The 21,652-nt window shown below is 46.6% G+C and overlaps 3 protein-coding genes across 6 annotated transcripts; 1 reads left to right on the forward strand and 2 right to left on the reverse strand.

The window, feature by feature from the left end:
- Positions 1-10: 10 nt before the first annotated feature.
- On the reverse strand, positions 11-7,960 carry LOC140128277 (calpain-5-like). 2 transcript variants are annotated; one of them, XM_072149856.1, is made up of 13 exons: positions 7,812-7,960; positions 6,332-6,719; positions 6,007-6,141; positions 3,659-3,873; positions 3,394-3,583; positions 2,474-2,661; positions 2,305-2,382; positions 1,760-1,955; positions 1,523-1,645; positions 1,241-1,437; positions 930-1,042; positions 717-850; positions 11-191 (listed from the first exon to the last, which is right to left on the reverse strand). In XM_072149856.1, exons 5-13 carry the CDS (start codon positions 3,436-3,438, stop codon positions 21-23), a joined length of 1,245 nt encoding a protein of 414 aa, XP_072005957.1. In that variant the 5' UTR covers positions 3,439-3,583; positions 3,659-3,873; positions 6,007-6,141; positions 6,332-6,719; positions 7,812-7,960; the 3' UTR covers positions 11-20. The 2 variants fall into 2 exon arrangements, with proteins under 2 accessions (XP_072005957.1, XP_072005956.1); XM_072149855.1 differs by having other exon boundaries at positions 921-1,042.
- Positions 7,961-8,983: 1,023 nt separating this feature from the next.
- On the reverse strand, positions 8,984-18,550 carry TAF6 (TATA-box binding protein associated factor 6). Its single transcript, XM_072149858.1, has 15 exons — positions 18,286-18,550; positions 17,925-18,098; positions 17,114-17,200; positions 16,859-17,012; positions 16,223-16,279; positions 16,018-16,137; positions 15,795-15,937; positions 15,635-15,712; positions 15,318-15,419; positions 15,053-15,235; positions 11,769-11,843; positions 11,553-11,678; positions 11,303-11,476; positions 10,942-11,157; positions 8,984-9,379 (listed from the first exon to the last, which is right to left on the reverse strand). Exons 2-15 carry the CDS (start codon positions 18,072-18,074, stop codon positions 9,155-9,157), a joined length of 1,890 nt encoding a protein of 629 aa, XP_072005959.1. The 5' UTR covers positions 18,075-18,098; positions 18,286-18,550; the 3' UTR covers positions 8,984-9,154.
- Positions 18,551-18,735: 185 nt separating this feature from the next.
- On the forward strand, positions 18,736-21,054 carry MBLAC1 (metallo-beta-lactamase domain containing 1). 3 transcript variants are annotated; one of them, XM_072149862.1, is made up of 2 exons: positions 18,736-18,926; positions 20,000-21,054. In XM_072149862.1, the coding sequence occupies exons 1-2, from the start codon at positions 18,921-18,923 to the stop codon at positions 20,648-20,650; spliced, it is 657 nt and encodes a 218-aa protein (XP_072005963.1). In that variant the 5' UTR covers positions 18,736-18,920; the 3' UTR covers positions 20,651-21,054. The 3 variants fall into 3 exon arrangements, 2 of the variants coding, with proteins under 2 accessions (XP_072005963.1, XP_072005962.1); XM_072149861.1 differs by lacking the exon at positions 18,736-18,926 and adding an exon at positions 18,939-18,975; XR_011855132.1 differs by lacking the exon at positions 18,736-18,926 and adding an exon at positions 18,946-19,084 and having other exon boundaries at positions 20,000-20,133.
- Positions 21,055-21,652: the final 598 nt, after the last annotated feature.

Genomic DNA, 21,652 nt, shown 5'->3' on the forward strand with positions numbered 1-21,652 from the left:
GAGAACAAGACATGAAAGAGTCAGAGTGCCATCAGGTCTGAGCTGCTTGATGTCTCGACCATGATGTATCCAGCAGATGTCACATCTTTCCTCTGCAGTCTCAGGACTGAGGTTTGGTTGGACTCTCCAGTAGCACAGGGAACGGACACAGTACCCAGTAGAGTGTCCCTGGTCCAGCGAGACAGCCAAACCTGAAATATTATAAAGGAATGTGACAGACCTCCAGCAAGGTTGGAACGTTGCACAATTGCGTGCGGTGGCATCTTGCTACACAACCACCTTCACAATCATTAGGGGTGAAGTTGTGGTGCGACACTGCGATCTTGTGTTGTGTTGTGTGGCCACAAGCCATCATGCAGCCCTAGTTTTATAGAACGTAGGAGAATCAAATCCCCTCTACTGACTCAGGCCTTCAAATTTTTGTTCCTAGATGGACCTTGACTAAAAGGTGGACCATTCCGTTGTCCAAACTTGGGTTGAGATTAGAAAGAGGCTGCCATACTGTTTTATGGTGATGAAGTAAAATTTTGGACCCCAATGGACACATATTTTACAAGGACCAACATAGTCAAGAGAAAAACAAAAAAAATGACAATCCTCCACCATCACTACTTCCATTATGACGTTTGCCAATCTGGACATCGTCTATTAAACCAAGTTCGAAGGACAGGAGCAAAAAGAAATAAATCAAAATTAGGAAAAATAATTCTACAAACCTGGGCAATTATAGGTCGCTTCTCACGCTTGCGGTAAAACACTGCCTTGAGATCAAACTCTGGGTTCTGGCCCTTTACTGTCCTTGAGGTCACTTTTTTGCCTTCACAATGAATGGTGGCATAGACAGCGGGATCTAGACAAAGCAACATTGGTCAGAATCGTTTAAAAAGTCAAAAAACTTTATTACTGAAGTATTGTTATACCTCTGCTACCTCCTGGGATAGAGAGTCCGGATGCTGCATGCACTGTGATAGTAGTGACCACTCTTGGAGAACCCACCATGAAGGACATACAGGACGGCTGAGGAGCATCTTGAGTCAGTTCCCTATGAGCAGAAATTCATCAGACCTGACATATTTGTTCTCGTTAACTATGTTAAATTGTTAAGGACATATTTAGTTCCCGTTATGGGTGATCTATTGAGATTTACACAGATCGGTAAAGTAAAATCCCTTCGTAGACATGAAGCGTCCCAGTTCGCCATGATGGGAACTCCTGAGAAATCTGCTGCTAAACTGTGTACCTAAGATGACTTGCCCGATCGGTGTAGACGCGCAGGAGGAAGGAACCAGTCAGCCCTGGATGGAAAGTAGTCGGTAAGATGACATAGCGTCCCTTTGACAGCTCGGTGTGAACTAAGACACTGCGGGAGTTAATATAAGTTGAAGAAGTGACTCTCATGGGAGTGCAGTGTAGTCGGTATTTGCGATTCATCTCCACCTGATGGAAAAAGTAATAATGGAAGATAAAGGCCAAAAGCCCTAGACACGGCACAAAAATAATCACCAATTTCACTGTTAGGCACCTTAAAGACGAAGAATCCAATGGGCAGATTTTCGCCGCCCCCTGCTGTCCGTTGGGTTCTTCGGTCCTCCTGTTCTAGAGAAATTAGAACATTGTCTTGGTCCAAAGTGACATCAAAGCAGAACTGCAACACAAGAGACTAATTTAAAGCATCTGTTTCGGCTCAATGGACTCTCTCCATGGCTGTGTCAGGGGCTTTTCTGGCAATGAATTTGTCAGGTAGGATGTGTCTTTATACCTGTGGGTTGTGTAGGTAGGTGGCTTTGTTATTTGGACAGCCCCCACTCCTGTCCTTCACGGGATTGGAATGCTGCATCCAAGCTGAAAAAGCGGATTCTTCTTTCCATGTCTTTTGAGTACTGAGAAGGTGAGTGTTGACTCGTCGACAGAGCGTTATGTCGGTGAAGTGAGAGCAGAAGTCATCCCAACTCATCCTAGTAAAGAGAGCCAAACCAATGACTCCTTGAGAGAGGGCTACCTTATCACCAATTCTATGCTGGATCGTGAAATGAAATATGCTTTAAGGTTGGGTTCCGTGAGGAGAGCAGGGGAAATACTACTCATAAAAATGGGGACTACAAAGTGGAGATAGTGAATGGTAGGGTTGAGAGTTGAATGATCGAAAAGAGGAGCATGGGCTGGAAGGAAGAGTTGTGGAGGTCCTCACGCAGTAGAGACCATGGGGGGGATATTCCTTTCCATTCCTATAATCTGGTCCTCACCTTCAAGGAGATAGATTACTAATATAAGAATGCAACAGAAGGACAATGTGTCAACATTTACCAAAATTCTCCATCATCATTAACAGTGACCCCCAGCTTTTCCCTCTCTCTTCGACTCACTTTCTTCCATTCTTCTGACCTACAAAAAAAATTAATAATAAAGTCATCTACATTTGGTGGTTTCACCTACAACCCCCCGTCTTTCACTTGTGGCTGAATAAAGCTCTTACTTATCACTCCAGGCCCCATTCCACTCTCCACTTCCCCAGGGATTTCGTAAACGAATGAGTCGTAATTTATGTGTTCGGAAAAGGGATAACAGTCCAGAGTGAAGGTTAATATTCCTAATTGCGGTAACACTGTAGGCATGACCTGTAACGAGGCCGCTGGAAAGGACCTCTTCAATCGCTTGACTTGGCTGAAAAGAGAAGCCTATTTTAACCAAACGAGAAACCTTCTTCTTTCGGATTCTTGGAAACCTCAACAATCTCCCACATATATGTTCCCCTTCCAAACCAAATGTGGCCCAATAATTGGAACTACATCTACATACCATGCTCTGTTCTGTGTTATACAAGGCATTTCTTCTCTAAATAGTCCAATTCTTACCCAACATCTGGCAACCTCCCGTCTAACATTGTGTTTTTCTGGTTTGTTATGAAAGATCTCCCATGTACCCCAAAGTGAAACATCCCCCCCTAGATAGCCACAACATCAAAACAACTTCAGTTCTACTACGACAGATCAGTTTTCAGTCCCATCATCTATCACTTTTTCTTTGGCTTCTCAATACTCAACCCAACCATTGGAAGTCTTCATTTATTATCCTTTCAACTAGTGATGGAACAAACCAGGTTACGAGAAGATTCTTAGAAGGACTCAGGCTGTAACCTAATACTGGACCACAGAAGAACAAAAGAAGACAACCCATTTTAGAGGCTATAGGAGTCTACAGTCTTAGAGCTGATGGATGATGGTGACCCCAAAGTACATTTCGTTCTACTCTCCAAATCCATCAACTTGGCCCAAAACTGGACTCATCGTTGAAAGTACCCATCATCTCCTCCTAGGAAGGTCCATATTTGGCCAAACAGCTGTATCAGGTGGCAAGGTTGGAAGGATTCTAGCAAAAAATTGCTAGTATCTTTACCCTAATGGCAGAAGAAATGAGAGAAGCCCGAGAGTGGGCTTTCATCAAAGACTTGAACAACTTCTTTTTCTCCTCATCTGTCCGATAACTTTCTTCAGAAAGACTAATGGCCTCGGAAACACCACCAGTAAAATCGATGAGGGCTTCAGCCGTGCTGCCTCCATCCAGGGCTTCATAATTTCCAATGAGTCTGTGATAGGACACAACATAACTTAGAAGAATATTGCCGATGATGGATGGAGGTATAGAGGAGTGAAACACTTACTTAGCATAAGCCTTCTCAAGGAGAGAACACCAGAAGACATTTCCCTTCTGACCTGGTCGACAGAATATTAACTCCCCTCCAAAAGTAGGAAGACTGTCATCAATGACGATCTCTACCCAACGGCCAAAGCGCCAAAATCGGAACCTGAAGATGCCTGAATGTGGGACATCTCCACCAGATTGGGGCCAGTCCTGCTCCTCAGGGGAAGGGATCACCTGTGGTAAAAGGACGGCAGGTAAGAAAGTCTTTACCCATTAGTATTGTATACCTTTTATTCATCGCTTTTGTGTTCCATCCAGTTTGAGATGTGAGGACCTTTAAGACATAGGGTCCCATGGCAGCTGTAGTGGTAAATAATTATACACAGGAGACCCCCAGGTTATACCAGCTGTACATATATCATTATATACCGGAGATCCCCAGGTTATACCAGCTGTACATATATCATTATATACAGGAGATCCCCAGGGTATACCAGCTGTACATATATCATTATATACAGGGGATCCCCAGGTTATACCAGCTGTACATATATCATTATATACAGGAGATCCCCAGGTTATACCGGCTGTACATATACCATTATATACAGGAGATCCCCAGGTTATACCGGCTGTACATATATCATTATATACAGGAGATCCCCAGGTTATGCCAGCTGTACATATATCATTATATACAGGAGATCCCCAGGTTATACCGGCTGTACATATATCATTATATACAGGAGACCCCCAGGTTATACCGGCTGTACATATATCATTATATGCAGGAGATCCCCAGGTTATACCAGCTGTACATATATCACTATATACAGGAGATCTCCAGGTTATACCAGCTGTACATATATCATTATATACAGGAGATTCCCAGGTTATACCGGCTGTACATATATCATTATATACAGGAGATCCCCAGGTTATACCGGCTGTACATATATCATTATATACAGGAGATCCCCAGGTTATACCGGCTGTACATATATCATTATATACAGGAGATCCCCAGGTTATACCGGCTGTACATATATCACTATATACAGGAGATCCCCAGGTTATACCGGCTATACATATATCATTATATACAGGAGATCCCCAGGTTATACCGGCTGTACATATATCATTATATACAGGAGATCCTCAGGTTATACCAGCTGTACATATATCATTATATACAGGAGATCCCCAGGTTATACCAGCTGTACATATATCATTATATACAGAAGATCCCCAGGTTATACCAGCTGTACATATATCATTATATACAGGAGATTCCCAGGTTATAGCGGCTGTACATATATCATTATATACAGGAGATCCCCAGGTTATACCGGCTGTACATATATCATTATATACAGGAGATCCCCAGGTTATACCGGCTGTACATATATCATTATATACAGGAGATCCCCAGGTTATACCGGCTGTACATATATCATTATATACAGGAGATCCCCAGGTTATACCGGCTGTACATATATCATTATATACAGGAGATCCCCAGGTTATACCGGCTGTACATATATCATTATATACAGGAGATCCCCAGGTTATACCAGCTGTACATATATCATTATATACAGGATATCCCCAGGTTATACCAGCTGTACATATATCATTATATACAGGAGATCCCCAGGTTATACTGGCTGTACATATATCATTATATACAGGAGATCCCCAGGTTATACTGGCTGTACATATATCATTATATACAGGAGATCCCCAGGTTATACCGGCTGTACATATATCATTATATACAGGAGATCCCCAGGTTATACCGGCATGCTCACATTATATACAAGGGATTTCCAGTAATGTAATTAGTCCTGTGCAGTCTTTCAGGAATATGGGCCGGGTTCACAGTTTTAAAATGATAATTTCCACCCCACAAGAGCACAAGTACTGAGTCACTATGTGAAATACAACCAGAGTAACCAGTTATACCGGGCACTCATACTCACTTTCTAGCAGTCACATATGCTGAGAATCATGGCTGCTTACAATAAAGAACAGCGCCACATATCCCTACTGGTTGTGTCTGGTATTACAGCCAAGTAACATTACTCAACATTACCCATTCCAAGTGTGGCACTAGAACTAACATTCAACCCTCAACATTCCTCCTCCCCCCTGCTGGATCTAATCATGGGTCACAGCAAGATGTGACCTTCATGAAGTCCAGAAGCACAGAGCAGCATGGAGGTTGTAGATCATCGCTCAGATGCATCGGTTCAGTCCTACCAAAACCACGAGAGATCATTTCTGGAACAATGAAGATGTGGGAAAAGGACAGGACCAGAAATGTCTCTTCCTGGGTTTTGTTTAGGTCCAGATAAGTTCTCTTACCTTCTTCCAAATCGATGGATCACCAGCCAGGCAAGAAACGGCTGCTACAAACCAGCAATTACCCAGACTGCCCTGCTGCAAGTCCCGAGGACTGATGCCACCTTCAGAAAACAGACGAGGAGACCGAACAAGGTCCTGCAAAGGAGATGGAGAGTAGACATTAGTGGTAGATGGAATTTTGACATGGCTTTTCCGATTCCCCTTCTAGCTTCTGGTTTAGTTTCATGGGGGGGGGGGGGGGAGGAGTAGACCATATGTAGTAGACCATAAACACGGAACCCTAGAGCAGTGTCATACAATATCTATAAACTAGAGTCATCATTACCTGAGGGCGTTTCCACACGATAACTCTGGGCGGACTCTGGCTGTAATATAAAGAACGTTCATTTGCCGGGAAGTTTGGGTCCTCGAAGAGATTTCCTCACTGACGGCATTGTTTTTTGAGGCGGTCATAATGTTGATCTTGGAAATGGACAACCATTATGAAGATAATCCACCAACACAAGGTTATGAGAAATGTTCTACCATGAACTTTCCTGCATCAGGTCAAGTGAGGCCAAGTCCTGAGATGACCTCAATCCCTTGTCTTCTCGCGAAGATGTCAAGAACACATTGTAATAGTCACCACCACGATTTGATGAAGATCATCTTGACCATCAAAGTTTCTCCATTTGCGTTCCAAAAATATCCGATGTTGATACTTTGCGTTCCTCCTGGAGTTATAAGAGGGTGTGATGGTAAAACTTGCTAAGCTAGTTTTATGGATAGCAGCACCACCCAAAGACAGACAAGTAGTCTACTCAAAGATATAAGGCAAATAAGTATCTGACATAGAAATAGTCAAGGTTTAGTCCAGAAGAGTGGTCAACTCATAGATGGAAAGACCAATAAGTACTCAGGAAACCGAGGAAAGAGAGTTTAGTCTGGGGAAGTAGTCTACTCAAAGGATACAAAGATCAAAGGATAGCCCGCTCGAGGAGATAAAGACAATTTGAGCAATGCAACCAAAGTTAGACAGAGGAGTAGTCCCACCTAAAAGTAGAAAGACAGTGTCCCACCTAAAGACTGACTGAGGTTAGTCCAAAGAGATTGGACCAGAGTTTGGTCCACTAAAAGATAGACAGAAGAGTCATCTACTTGGACATAGGAAAGTTAGATGAGTAGTTCACCAAAAGGTAGATGAGTCCATCATTCAAGACAAGTGATACAAAGACTAGTAGTCCACCAGAAGACAGACTGGTAGACCACTCTAAAATAGGCAAATGTTAAGTCCATCCAAACAGATAGACAGTCGAGAAGTCCAATTAAAGATGCGTAGACCATTCAACATCGGCAGGTGGAGAAGTCCACCAAAGAAAGACAGACACCAAGATAGAAGACCACTGGAGGCCAAAACAAGTCTACACCAGATATGGAGACCAGTGAGAAGTCAATCCAAAGACCCGTCGACTGTCCTGATAAACAGATGACTTGTTCGCCCAATGATGCACCTAAAACTGATGAGTACATAGAGAGGTGGAGAAATGTAAAGAAGGCCAGAAAGAAGTCCACTTAGATATGGAAAGACAGCTGAGGAGTCAGGGAAGCAGGCCTGTAGTAAATAGTAGCGCTAGCCTCGTGGAGTTCGTGCTCACGAGATTTTTACAGCGTTTCTATTTGTTTTTGTGAAGGAAGGGCGGATCGAGACCAGGACAAAGGTTACAATACGGTTACACAGAGTCCTATGGGTATTCATTACATAAGGTATAAAGAGAGAGGAAGAAAACACGTTGAGGACAAGAGATGGACATCAAAAAGTGACTTACATCAACCCCATATGGTCTGCAAGCAGTAATGTCCCACAGGAAGACAGCCCAGGTAAGTGAAGACATGAGAGGTCATCCTGGGAAGCAAAGCCTACACAGATATTTGTGATACAACCATCATGAAGACAAGTGACAGGAGCAAGGAGGTGTCAGGTAGAAGAAGCAGGTCTAGGCGGAGACTACACCCAACTATGATTCACCTCCCTGGAGGACGCACGTCTACGAGATGCCAATTATACACTAGTCCTCAATAATTGCAGCATCTTCCTACTAAACATCTAACGATGCTACTCCAATATACTACAGGAGAGCACGAGAAGAAGCGGGTGACCATCTAAGAAGTGTGTGGGTCTTCTTGACAAAAAACCAACAGCACACAAGGGTATGAACGAAGCATCTTCCAATACGACAAGAACGAGAAGAAGACGACGAAGAGGCGGCGGCGCTAACCAAAGGCCGACGTATAGGGGCACCGAGGACCATTGTGCCGAGTCCTGGTGACGATTCCTGCCCCCAACAGAGCTCATTCCTTCCCGAGACTTGTGATATAAAAGGAGTCAAAGCTTTTGTCTCCAAGGTAAACCCTCATGGGTAGTAATGTGACCTCCCGGCTTCCATTGTGGCAACCCCTCGTCTACGCACCGATTTTCCATGTTTACATTCGGGGCATTTCTCGCCTTCTACAAGCTATAACTATTTTTATTATCTGGTCACCGTAGCTGTAGGAGGACTTGTTTTTTTATGTGACAAAATGTAGTTTTGAACAGCAAAATTTTGGGTTTCATGTGTCCCACTGATGAACGGTTATTATTTTTAAATAAAAATTTTCTACATTAAACATTTTTCTCTGGGTCAATATGCAAACGGCAATACCAAGTTTTGATTTTTTTTTTCTTAAATGACTTGCATTTGCATAATGAAACCTGTTTGAAGGGGGGAGGGGGGGGGGGGGGGGTTGTTTGGACAAAAAAACCCCCAAAAACTTAGCATCATTACCTTCTTGAAGACCTCATTTTTATAATGTTTGGACACTGTGGCCGTGTGAAGGCTTATTTTTTGCATAAAGACCTGAAGTTTTTGTCGGCACAAAACGTTTTTTTAAATTGCATTTGATACATTTTTTTTCAAGCCTGGGTTGGTTAAAATTTTGTGAGATTTGGACACGAGACAAAAAACAAAAAAACAATCCCTTTATTTAAAAAAAATTTATTAACAAAATGTTTATATCTATTGGTTTTACACAAAATAAACAAGTTGTAATGTACGGACACAGTGAACACGACACTCGCTCTGCCGCTCACGCCTGCAGTCATACACCAGATACACACAAAATGAAGTCTCTGTCACAAGCCGGGGGTCTCTGTAGACGGGGGAGGGGACGGTTGTGGGGTCTTGCTTTCTCCGGTAGGTGGAAGAGACACAACTATGTATTTCTGCATTCCACTACTGCCCCCGGTGGTGGAACCAACGACACCAGTGTTCTGACCCCCTGACACCAGCTTCACAATAGGCTGGACCCCTGGGGGGCAGGGGGTGGAGGGGGAGGGGCCGCTGGATGATGTGAGAACCTGAAAAATAAATAAGAAATCGTGAGGAAGCAAATAAGTGAAGATCCGAGAGGAGGAGAAGGAACCAGAGACTGCGAGAGGAGCGGGTAAACATGGCGGCCTGTGCAGATAAGAGGAACAGAGAGAAAATGCAGAGTGGGCTGAGGGAAGGAGCCAAGAGGGAACACAGAGCCAAAAAGTGGCAAGAGAGAAAAAGGCGCTGAAAGGTGCGGACAGAGAATGGAAGAGCGAGACAAAACGCTGGAGAGCGCCACAAGGAGTAGCACACCGCGCAAGAGCTTATGGGCTGGCAGCGAATTTAAGAGTAGGTGTATTAGGGCGAGGGATAAGGACGGGCGGCGAGGGAGGGCGCAGAGCGAGGCGAGGGAAGGGCGCAGAGCGAGGCATGAGGACGGGCGGCGAGGGAAGGGCGCAGAGCGAGGCATGAGGACGGGCGGCGAGGGAAGGGCGCAGAGCGAGGCATGAGGACGGGCGGCGAGGGAAGGGCGCAGAGCGAGGCATGAGGACGGGCGGCGAGGGAAGGGCGCAGAGCGAGGCATGAGGACGGGCGGCGAGGGAAGGGCGCAGAGCGAGGCATGAGGACGGGCGGCGAGGGAAGGGCGCAGAGCGAGGCATGAGGACGGGCGGCGAGGGAAGGGCGCAGAGCGAGGCATGAGGACGGGCGGCGAGGGAAGGGCGCAGAGCGAGGCATGAGGACGGGGGGCGAGGGAGGGTGCAGAGCGAGGCATGAGGACAGGGGGGGCGAGGGAGGGCGCAGAGCGAGGGATAAGGACGGGGGGCGAGGGAGGGCGCAGAGCGAGGCATAAGGACGGGGGGCGAGGGAGGGTGCAGAGCGAGGCATGAGGACAGGGGGGGCGAGGGAGGGTGCAGAGCGAGGGATAAGGACGGGGGGCGAGGGAGGGCGCAGAGCGAGGGATAAGGACGGGGGGCGAGGGAGGGTGCAGAGCGAGGCATGAGGACAGGGGGGGCGAGGGAGGGCGCAGAGCGAGGGATAAGGACGGGGGGCGAGGGAGGGTGCAGAGCGAGGCATGAGGACAGGGGGGGCGAGGGAGGGCGCAGAGCGAGGGATAAGGACGGGGGGCGAGGGAGGGCGCAGAGCGAGGCATAAGGACGGGGGGCGAGGGAAGGGCGCAGAGCGAGGCATGAGGACCGGTGGCGAGTGGAGGGCTCAGAGCGAGGCAAGAGGACCGGTGGCGAGGGAGGGTGAGACGTGAGGATGGAAGGCGAGATGTGAGGACCAGCGGTGAGGGAGGGTGACACGAGAGGACACTCTGTAGTACAGCGTATATATGATGGAGTGGAATGAGAAGAAATATTAAGCCCTGGAGTGAAGCAGTCATAGCAGATAGAATGATAGAATAGCAAGCCAGAGCTCGGGCTAAGAAGGGGAGCAGAGTAGTAGACATGGCTAAGTGGGAGAAGAACAAAGGAGAAGATGAATGGACCAATTACATTTGACAAAGACAGGAAAAGTGAAGGCTACAGTATAAGGCAGGGAGAGGGATGACACAGAAGGAGACCATGATGGAGAGGTAGACACAGATGAGACAATGTGGAGTTACCTGGGTCCCGCTGCTCCCGGCTGAAGACACCACAATGTACTTGGTGGGTGGTGGTGACGGCTGGGTGGGAGTTGCAGAACGGGCACTCACTAAGGTCTGTACTGGCAAAGTCAAGGACCCAGTCAAGGACCCAGGCACCTTAATAATTCCTGGTGGACGAGGGGATGGTGTGATGGAGCCAGAGGGCGGCTGAGAGAGAGTGAGCGTGGGACGAGGCTGAGAGAGAAAGGAATGAGAAGAGACGGAGGAAGGGACGAGAGGAGACACAAAAAAACACATCATTAGGGGTCAGAGTCCATTGTACAGCCCCCGGGTCACATCATATTCCCAAGGAGATCCCACACATAATGCTTAGTGTTACCTGGGTCACCGTCAGGGTGGTCCGATTGACCTGTGGCCCTTGTAAGGCGCTCTGTGCTCTGGCCTTCATCACGTGGGAGCAAAGAGAAGGACCCAAAAACCCAAAATCTGTCCGGTACACATCAGGAACGTCAGGGGGAGAGCGAAGCTTCACCACAACCGGAGCCGTGTGTTTCTAAAAGACAAATAGAAAGTGTAAGGAGGAACGAGGAATCACATAGTATCCTCCACAACGTCATCCCGGGCCTTACCAGCAGGAGGCTCTGCACATGGTCAGCTCCAATCTTATCGATGTTGGATAAAACCGGCCCCTCCAGAACGCTGCGCAGCCTCTCCCCCTCTACTTGCAGACGAGGAACAATTAGCGTTTTAATTACCTTTACAAAGGAAGCAAAAAGTTATCTAAAAATCTCACAATATAACCACAAATACAGCACCCACACGTGTGACACCCTCCAAATACTCACATCAGCACCCAGCTCCGCCAGCCCAGCGATAGACCCGTAACGTGTGGTCCAGGGAGTGCGGTCATCAACCAAACTCTGCACTCAGGAGACAGAAACAACTGAGGAATTCATGTACATAGGGGGCAGTATTATAGTAGTTATATTCCTGTACATAGGAGGCAGTATTATAGTAGTTATACTCCTGTACATAGGGGGCAGTATTATAGTAGTTATATTCTTGTACATAGGGGGCAGTATTATAGTAGTTATATTCTTGTACATAGGGGCAGTATTATAGTAGTTATATTCTTGTACATAGGAGGCAGTATTATAATAGTTATATTCCTGTACATAGGGGGCAGTATTATAGTAGTTATATTCCTGTACATAGGGGGCAGTATTATAGTAGTTATATTCTTGTACATAGGGGGCAGTATTATAGTAGTTATATTCTTGTACATAGGGGCAGTATTATAGTAGTTATATTCTTGTACATAGGAGGCAGTATTATAGTAGTTATATTCTTGTACATAGGGGGCAGTATTATAGTAGTTATATTCTTGTACATAGGGGGCAGTATTATAGTAGTTATATTCTTGTACATAGGGGGCAGTATTATAGTAGTTATATTCCTGTACATAGGGGGCAGTATTATAGTAGTTATATTCTTGTACATAGGGGGCAGTATTATAGTAGTTATATTCTTGTACATAGGAGGCAGTATTATAGTAGTTATATTCCTGTACATAGGGGGCAGTATTATAGTAGTTATATTCCTGTACATAGGGGGCAGTATTATAGTAGTTATATTCTTGTACATAGGGGGCAGTATTATAGTAGTTATATTCTTGTACATAGGGGGCAGTATTATAGTAGTTATATTCCTGTACATAGGGGGCAGTATTATAGTAGTTATATTCTTGTACATAGGGGGCAGTAGTATAGTAGTTATATTCTTGTACATAGGGGGCAGTATTATAGTAGTTATATTCTTGTACATAGGGGGCAGTATTATAGTAGTTATATTCCTGTACATAGGGGGCAGTATTATAGTAGTTATATTCCTGTACATAGGGGCAGTATTATAGTAGTTATATTCCTGTACATAGGGGCAGTATTATAGTAGTTATATTCTTGTACATAGGGGGCAGTATTATAGTAGTTATATTCCTGTACATAGGGGCAGTATTATAGTAGTTATATTCCTGTACATAGGGGCAGTATTATAGTAGTTATATTCCTGTACATAGGAGGCAGTATTATAGTAGTTATATTCTTGTACCTAGGGGGCAGTATTATAGTAGTTATATTCTTGTACATAGTGGGCAGTATTATAGTAGTTATATTCCTGTACATAGGGGGCAGTATTATAGTAGGTATATTCTTGCACATAGGGGGCAGTATTATAGTAGTTATATTCTTGTACATAGGGGGCAGTATTATAGTAGTTATATTCTTGTACATAGGGGGCAGTATTATAGTAGTTATATTCTTGTACATAGGGGGGCAGTATTATAGTAGTTATATTCTTGTACATAGGGGGCAGTATTATAGTAGTTATATACCTGTACATAGGGGGCAGTATTATAGTAGTTATATTCTTGTACATAGGAGGCAGTATTATAGTAGTTATATTCCTGTACATAGGGGGCAGTATTATAGTAGTTATATTCTTGTACATAGGGGGCAGTATTATAGTAGTTATATTCCTGTACATAGGGGGCAGTATTATAGTAGTTATATTCCTGTACATAGGGGGCAGTATTATAGTAGTTATATTCCTGTACATAGGGGGCAGTATTATAGTAGTTATATTCTTGTACATAGGGGGCAGTATTATAGTAGTTATATTCCTGTACATAGGGGGCAGTATTATAGTAGTTATATTCTTGTACATAGGGGGCAGTAGTATAGTAGTTATATTCTTGTACATAGGGGGCAGTATTATAGTAGTTATATTCTTGTACATAGGGGGCAGTATTATAGTAGTTATATTCCTGTACATAGGGGGCAGTATTATAGTAGTTATATTCCTGTACATAGGGGGCAGTATTATAGTAGTTATATTCTTGTACATAGGAGGCAGTATTATAGTAGTTATATTCCTGTACATAGGGGGCAGTATTATAGTAGTTATATTCTTGTACATAGGGGGCAGTATTATAGTAGTTATATTCCTGTACATAGGGGGCAGTATTATAGTAGTTATATTCCTGTACATAGGGGGCAGTATTATAGTAGTTATATTCCTGTACATAGGGGGCAGTATTATAGTAGTTATATTCTTGTACATAGGGGGCAGTATTATAGTAGTTATATTCCTGTACATAGGGGGCAGTATTATAGTAGTTATATTCTTGTACATAGGGGGCAGTAGTATAGTAGTTATATTCTTGTACATAGGGGGCAGTATTATAGTAGTTATATTCCTGTACATAGGGGGCAGTATTATAGTAGTTATATTCCTGTACATAGGGGGCAGTATTATAGTAGTTATATTCCTGTACATAGGGGCAGTATTATAGTAGTTATATTCTTGTACATAGGGGGCAGTATTATAGTAGTTATATTCCTGTACATAGGGGGCAGTATTATAGTAGTTATATTCTTGTACATAGGGGGGCAGTATTATAGTAGTTATATTCTTGTACATAGGGGGCAGTATTATAGTAGTTATATTCTTGTACATAGGGGGGCAGTATTATAGTAGTTATATTCTTGTACATAGGGGGCAGTATTATAGTAGTTATATACCTGTACATAGGGGGCAGTATTATAGTAGTTATATTCCTGTACATAGGGGCAGTATTATAGTAGTTATATACCTGTACATAGGGGGCAGTATTATAGTAGTTATATTCTTGTACATAGGGGGCAGTATTATTGTAGTTATATTCCTGTACATATGGGGCAGTATTATAGTACTTATATTCCTGTACATAGGGGCAGTATTATAGTAATTATATTCTTGTACTTAGGGGGCAGTATTATAGTAGTTATATTCCTGTACATAGGGGTCAGTATTATAGTAGTTATATTCCTGTACATAGGGGGCAGTATTATAGTAGTTATATTCCTGTACATAGGGGGCAGTATTATAGTAGTTATATTCCTGTACATAGGGGGCAGTATTATAGTAGTTATATTCTTGTACATAGGAGACAGTATTATAGTAGTTATATTCTTGTACATGGGGGGCAGTATTATAGTAGTTATATTCCTGTACATAGGGGGCAGTATTATAGTAGTTATATTCCTGTACATAGGGGGCAGTATTATAGTAGTTCTATTCTTATTGCTCTCACCTTGGTGAAGGTCTTGGTTAATCGGGACTGGATGTTATTGGTGGTGGTGCTGAAGTTCTTGCAGATCTGTGCTATGAGTCTGGCTGCGAAGTCTCGGAGGGCCCAGTGATTGTCCACGTCCGGCCGGAGACAGAGCTGGCGGCTGACTATACAGGTCATCACTGCAGGGATCAGCTCGTGCAACTACCAGAGATGAGGAAGAATTTATAACGTATTTCACACAAGACACAGGACAGACCACACATAGGATACTATCCACACTCACGTATTTCTCCAGGTACAGGGTGGGGTTGTCCATCAGGGCCTTCACCATCCTCATGAGATAAATGAGCAGGGCCAGGTTATTCTGGACCACATTGACGCGAACCTGACATAGAAATAGGTTAACACTTCACCGATAACAGGAAGGCAACAACTTGTTTACATACAGAGGTCTAGCTGCACTGATACACTGTAACAAACACGATCTGGGGTGCAGAGAGATTTCCATTGTTGATGTTGCTACAATGATAACAAACCCTCTTCTGGGGTATACTGGGTGAGGGGGGGCATTGGCTTTCTGTCCTATGTACTGATACTCACCCCTTCTGAAATGAAGGTGCTAAACCTTGGCAGCATCTGGTACAGGCCGGGGTCAGTGGCGATGCTCTGCAGGGCTTCCTATAGAAGAAGCATGAATGAGTCAGTCTCTCCGCACACCACATGTATCCATACATTGACACCTCCCTATAGGGCTACTTACCGCTCTCTTGGCCTCACAGGAGCCCACACACGCCTCAGTGATCTCCTTGTAGTACAGCTGCTGCTCCACCGATAGCTCGTGGATGCTGCGAGGCTTCAGCTTGAGCGGAGCGCCCTCCAGTATGGAGTTCTTCTTCTCCTTACCTGGATACAAGAGAGAAACACGTCATCTATGGGACTAACGTAATAACCGTGATTATCGGGCGGGTCAGGAGGACGCTCACCTTTACCATCCACACCATTGGCCCCCTGGCCTTTCCCTTTCAGTCCGGCCGCTTCCTCCTGCCCTGGTTTCACGGCCTTCAGTGGCTCCGTGGCCTCTACCTTCTGCTGCTCCTTAGTGACTGAATGGAAAGAGATGGAATACAATGACGTATAAACCGCGAGGAAACAAGGGATGAGACGTAGGAGGAGGACGGGGCGTCTTACCTGGTGGAGGGTTCTCCGGGATGGCCGGCTGCACCCCATCTATACTCAGCCAATGAGCTGCAAGATACAAACAGGGATATGAATAATACAATGTATGCAGCACAGGATGTGGAGGACTTGGGGCTCTCCTCCCGTCATATAAGACAATGGATACTTAAAGGGGTTGTCCAATTGTTTATAAAATCCTGCAGGTGGACTAGGGAGGGATTTAAAACCCAAACCTATATGCACCTCCTCCGTTGCTCCCAGTGTCACACGCCGCTGTCCTGCAGATCCGTGCCCCCCTTTGTTTACAAGGGGGGCACATAAGCTGCGGTGGGGTAAGCTGTCAAGCAGCCGAAGTGGCAGACATAGCCCACCCGTGCCCTTATCTCAGCGCCTGATATTATGAGTGTACAGTACAGCGCACAGATGTGCACCACGTACACCTACACACCACCACTAGAGGGAGCTGTAACAAGGACATGGGATCAGGCGCAAATAAAGAGAAACTTCCAAATACATTTTCTAGGCTGGGAAACATCGCAGGGCAAAGTCTCCAGAAGGAGAGATCTTACTGCCCCGACCGATAAGGTGAATGCTACTTCCTGCTACACAAGCCCATAAGAATTTAAGAAAATCCAGTCATCTTCTCACCTTTCAGAGACACATCGAGGGGCACACGAGGCAGGGGGGTGCTTATTATGTCACACAGGTCAACCTCCTTCTCCTCGTAGAAGTGCAGCTCCCGTCCTCCACCACTGGCAAAGCGGAAGGGCAGGAACTCCTTGGCGTTAAAGCCATATATAGGCTGGTGGGGGAGAGACCATATATAAATAGGAGTGCATATCAAGAAGCCCTCTGATGAAGGAATGGGGGGAGACATCTACGGAGACTCATCCGCCTCCTCACCTCCACGTTCTTCACTTTGAGAGCGGCGTCAATGTCTGTGGGGTTCAGCTTCTGTCTCTTGCCGACATGCATGAACTTCATGGCATCCTGAGGGGAAAGAAGAGCCAAAAATCAGGGAGGGAAAAGAAACAAAAATAGGAAGAGTAAAGGAGCCCCGGGCACATGAGGAGGGGAGCGGCGGGCACCCCCAGAGCGCCGGGCACATGAGGAGGGGAGCGGCGGGCACCCCCAGAGCCCCGGGCACATGAGGAGGGGAGCGGCGGGCACCCCCAGAGCCCCGGGCACGTGAGGAGGGGAGCGGCGGGCACCCCCAGAGTCCCCGGGCACATGAGGAGGGGAGCGGCGGGCACCCCCAGAGCCCCGGGCACATGAGGAGGGGAGCTGCGGGCACCCCCAGAGCCCCGGGCACATGAGGAGGGGAGCTGCGGGCACCCCCAGAGCCCCGGGCACATGAGGAGGGGAGCGGCGGGCACCCCCAGAGCCCCGGGCACATGAGGAGGGGAGCGGCGGGCACCCCCAGAGTCCCCGGGCACATGAGGAGGGGAGCGGCGGGCACCCCCAGAGTCCCCGGGCACATGAGGAGGGGAGCGGCGGGCACCCCCAGAGTCCCCGGGCACATGAGGAGGGGAGCTGCGGGCACCCCCAGAGCCCCGGGCACATGAGGAGGGGAGCTGCGGGCACCCCCAGAGCCCCGGGAACATGAGGAGGGGAGCGCCGGGCACCCCCAGAGCCCCGGGAACAAGAGGAGGGGAGCGCCGGATCCTCTAGCACCATACGAGAATCAGTAATATCTGCCCGCTTGACCTCTGACCTGGAAGACTTCCTTTATCCTGAAGCTGACTTCCTGTGCTAGCAGCTGGCAGGTCTCCTCCGATATCTGGGAGACTCCTATGGACTCAGCAATGACTTTCATGGACTCGCTGGGGAGGACGGCATTACCGATCTTCTTCCCCTCCGCCATGACAGGAGAGCGCCTCAGGAGAGCCTGTGGGAGACATCAGTCACAGGGGGTCATTACATACATACAGAGGAGCCCTCACACACTACATATACATCCGTGCACCCCTATACAGGACCCGTATAGACACCACAGAGCCCTCAGCAGCGCCCCCTGTGTCAGCGCTGTATAATAACCCCGTCACAGGATACAACCAGAGCTCCGCAGCACTCACCGCCGCTCTCCTGTACGGTCTCCTCTAGTACTTCCGGTTCTTAGGTAAACTTCCGGTTGTCTCCATATCAATAACATCCTGACAGGCCGGTACACACGTCACCATGGTGTATAACACAAGAACTATCACCACGTATCACACCAGCCTTCCGGTCACGAAAATACATTAAACTGTCGTAATAACCCGTTACACAATTTGTGACGCATTCTCTAGCTTGAACCGCAAAAAAAAGTCACTCCGTATCTTCCAGGACCTGACGTGACGTCAAGTGCTGCACGCATGCGTATGACTAGATGGAGAGCGAAATTGGCGCATGCGCGGAGGATGCATTGAAATGCCCGCGCTGCATTTGCGCGTGCGCGGTCATTTTCGGCTGATACTGAGTAAAAATCGAATTTAATGACAAACAAAGGGTTATACAGAAAATATCTTTGACTTTCATTATTATCATTATTTTTTTTTATTTTATGATTGCAGTGAAGCATTTCGGGAGTTGTAGCCCAGGAGCTGATTGCACACGCCCTAAGCGCTGTCATTGGCTGAGAGACTGGATGGAAGAGTGATGGACATGTATTTTACCCAATCAGAATGCTGAGAGCGTTTTGTGGCATATAAAAGGCTTGTGCAGCGGCAGGATGGAGGTGAGAGGCTGCTGGGGGGGCTGTGGTGATGGGTGTGCGGCTTTTCTTGGTATCTGTTCACATTATGTGATCTATGTATATGATGCCATTCACCATGGAAACAGCCTTTAAGGCCTTATTTACACTGTTACGTGTTCTACGATCAGTTTCTGGTTACGGTAAACTACCAGATTGTCCGACAAGGCCTAGAATTGGATTTCTATTTGATTTCTTGTAATCATATCCGCCATATCTCACATGGGCTCGGCCTGCAGTAATAATCAAATTTTTCTATAGAAAATTGTGTTTTTTTTAGTTCTTTTGTGTTCTCAATACTTCTTTTGATGAACATAGGATTGTTCGGGATTGAGGCTAGGAAATACAGGCTGCAACATTGACCAAAAACCCAATGGAGGGGTAACTAGGACATAAAATATCTCCCCTGCTCTGATTTTGGCATTGTGTTGGTCTGCCTTGGGGTCCAGAATTGTTGCTCTTCAGCCAGTAGGTGCCACCCGTGACCTCACTTTCTCTCTGGGCACCACTGATTGGCAGAAATACATCCCCTGTCCTACTAGGTTCATTTAAAGGGGTTGTACATCACAACCTGATCGCGGGGGTCCCCAGCTGTCGGCTTGTGATAGCAGAACCTCGTTAATCACAAGAATTGGAGGTCCGTTCTCACTAATTGCCGGAGCAGTGGGTCGAGTGTGTGTCCTGCCGCTCCGTTCCATACTACAGTAGTGTTGCTAATTGCCCGGCACAGTGTTCCAGTATCTCGGGCAGAGCCAGGCACGATCTAAGAGGGTGGTGGAGATATCTGACGCTCCAATACTATTGAATGGAGTTGCAGGACGCATGCACGATCCCCCAATACATCAATGAGCAGGACCCCCATTCTTATAAAAAGTGGGGATCCTTGCAATCCAGATTAGATTGTTATCTACAATCTCTCTTTAAGGGCATCTCCATCAACATTAATTAGAATTTCCAAAAGAAAAATTGGAGCCTGTTTTAAGGTGTTTGTTCAGCTTTAGGAGGTTACATAAAGGTGGCTAATATGTAATGACCCCTCTCTGCTCCCCTCTCCGCAGTATGTGACATCTCCGCTCTCATCCCACGAGATTCCCGGCTCCCCTCATTCCGTTCACATCCTGCTGGAAGGTTACTGCAGGGATGTGGGGGATGATCGCTTCCAGGCTGACGGCACTGTCACCCTTGTCCGCGGCCCCCTGACCGTCCTGGTGGACACTGCCGGCCCCTGGTCTCGGGATTTCATCCTTGATTCCCTAAGGAGCCGCGGGGTATCTCCTGAAGATGTGACGCACGTGATCTGTACGCACGGGCATTCTGACCACGTGGGCAACCTGAATCTGTTCCCTAACGCAGAGATCCTGGTGTCTTACGACCTGTGGCGGGGCGGGTCCTATGTCTCCCACAATTTCCGAGGTGGAGAAGCCTACGTGTTACCCGCAGGAGAGGGCCTGAAGGTGGTGCCAACACCCGGGCACACAGGAAGTGACATCACCCTTCTGGTTCCCGGGACATCACTTGGAACGGTGGCTGTGGCCGGGGACGTGTTTGAGAGAGAAGGGGATGAGGACACATGGAGAGAACTCAGCGAGAACCCTGACGTTCAGGAGAAGAGTCGGAGGAACCTTCTGGGCGTGGCGGATGTCATTGTGCCCGGACATGGTCCTCCATTCAGAGTCATCCGTGCTGGTCAGGAACCTGAGACATCATAACCATCATGGATTAGGATTTCAGCCACTCCATACACAGTCTTATTCCTATAATCCGGCATTAGATAATCTGGAAGAAGAGTGAGAGTAGTCGAGATCTTCTGCACTTACCATAGAGTTTCTATCTCTCTCCAGTCTCCCTGCCTGAGATTATCTAATGTCTGATTGAAGGAATTTACTGTATTGGACAGTGAGACTCCTGAACATTACATTTGTGGTGCTAACCTCATACTTGAATTATAGCTCCTCCTACAAAATGGCTGCCATCCTTGCGCTGCTGTGATTGGTCCGCTTACACTTTTTTGCTGTGGTCACGGAGAAATTATTATTTTTTTAAGAATTGTGTCGCTTTTTAGGATTTATATGTATGTGATATTGAAATTGGGTCAATATAAGAACATCTCTCATGCACCGTGTGTCTGTCATGTCTGTGTTATTGAGAAGAGTAAGTACAGGTAGGTGCCCCTCCCCTGGACCACCCAGGAGATGTACACTAAACTGGAGACTTGCTGGTCCATCAGGGTGGCTGGTATGAGCTCCTCCAATACCTGAGACCTCCAGGGATCTAGAGTTCACTTACTATTTGTCAGGCACCAGCAGTAGTGGACCCACTGGACCACCACGGACGATGATGTAAGCTGACACCTGGGAGCGGAGTCGCAAAGTGGGTTGCACTTGCTGCAGCGTGGTACCACCCGGTCGCTCCACAGGCGATACTCTGTCCGTGGTGGCACTGCGAGGTGCAGAGTCGGGAACAGGCAGGAGGTCAGGACAGGCAGCATGGGATCAGAGTCAGGATCTAGCAGAAGGTCAGGACAGTCGGCTATGGGAAATCACAATAAACGCACCGTACATAGGAAGAAGCTTTCTCTAAGGCACAAGGCACGAAGATCTGCCAGGGGACACAGGAAGGGGCTGGCTATTTAACAGAATTGGCAGCCAGCCAGCACCAATCGGTGGCGGACTGGCCCTTTAAGTTCTACAGAGCTAACAAGCGTGGCCTAG

This window comes from Engystomops pustulosus, chromosome 4, assembly GCF_040894005.1.
Source record: "Engystomops pustulosus chromosome 4, aEngPut4.maternal, whole genome shotgun sequence".
Classification (NCBI taxonomy): domain Eukaryota; kingdom Metazoa; phylum Chordata; class Amphibia; order Anura; family Leptodactylidae; genus Engystomops; species Engystomops pustulosus.

Bases quoted from the DNA above. Each gene is read 5' to 3' on its own strand.
- LOC140128277 (XM_072149855.1), bottom strand. From the start codon at position 3,438: ATGAAAGCCCACTCTCGGGCTTCTCTCATTTCTTCTGCCATTAGG. The intron at 2,662-3,393 runs GTAAAGATACTA...TTCTCTTTTCAG, and splicing joins TCATTTCTTCTGCCATTAGG to CCAAGTCAAGCGATTGAAGA. The intron at 192-716 runs GTTTGTAGAATT...ATAATATTTCAG, and splicing joins AGCGACCTATAATTGCCCAG to GTTTGGCTGTCTCGCTGGAC.
- TAF6 (XM_072149858.1), bottom strand. From the start codon at position 18,074: ATGGCGGAGGGGAAGAAGATCGGTAATGCCGTCCTCCCCAGCGAGTCC. The intron at 11,844-15,052 runs GTGAGAGCAATA...TCCTGAGTGCAG, and splicing joins TAACCAAGACCTTCACCAAG to AGTTTGGTTGATGACCGCAC. The intron at 11,477-11,552 runs GTAAGGCCCGGG...TTTGTCTTTTAG, and splicing joins ATGTGCAGAGCCTCCTGCTG to AAACACACGGCTCCGGTTGT.
- MBLAC1 (XM_072149861.1), top strand. From the start codon at position 18,955: ATGGGTGTGCGGCTTTTCTTG. The intron at 18,976-19,999 runs GTATCTGTTCAC...CCCTCTCCGCAG, and splicing joins TGGGTGTGCGGCTTTTCTTG to TATGTGACATCTCCGCTCTC.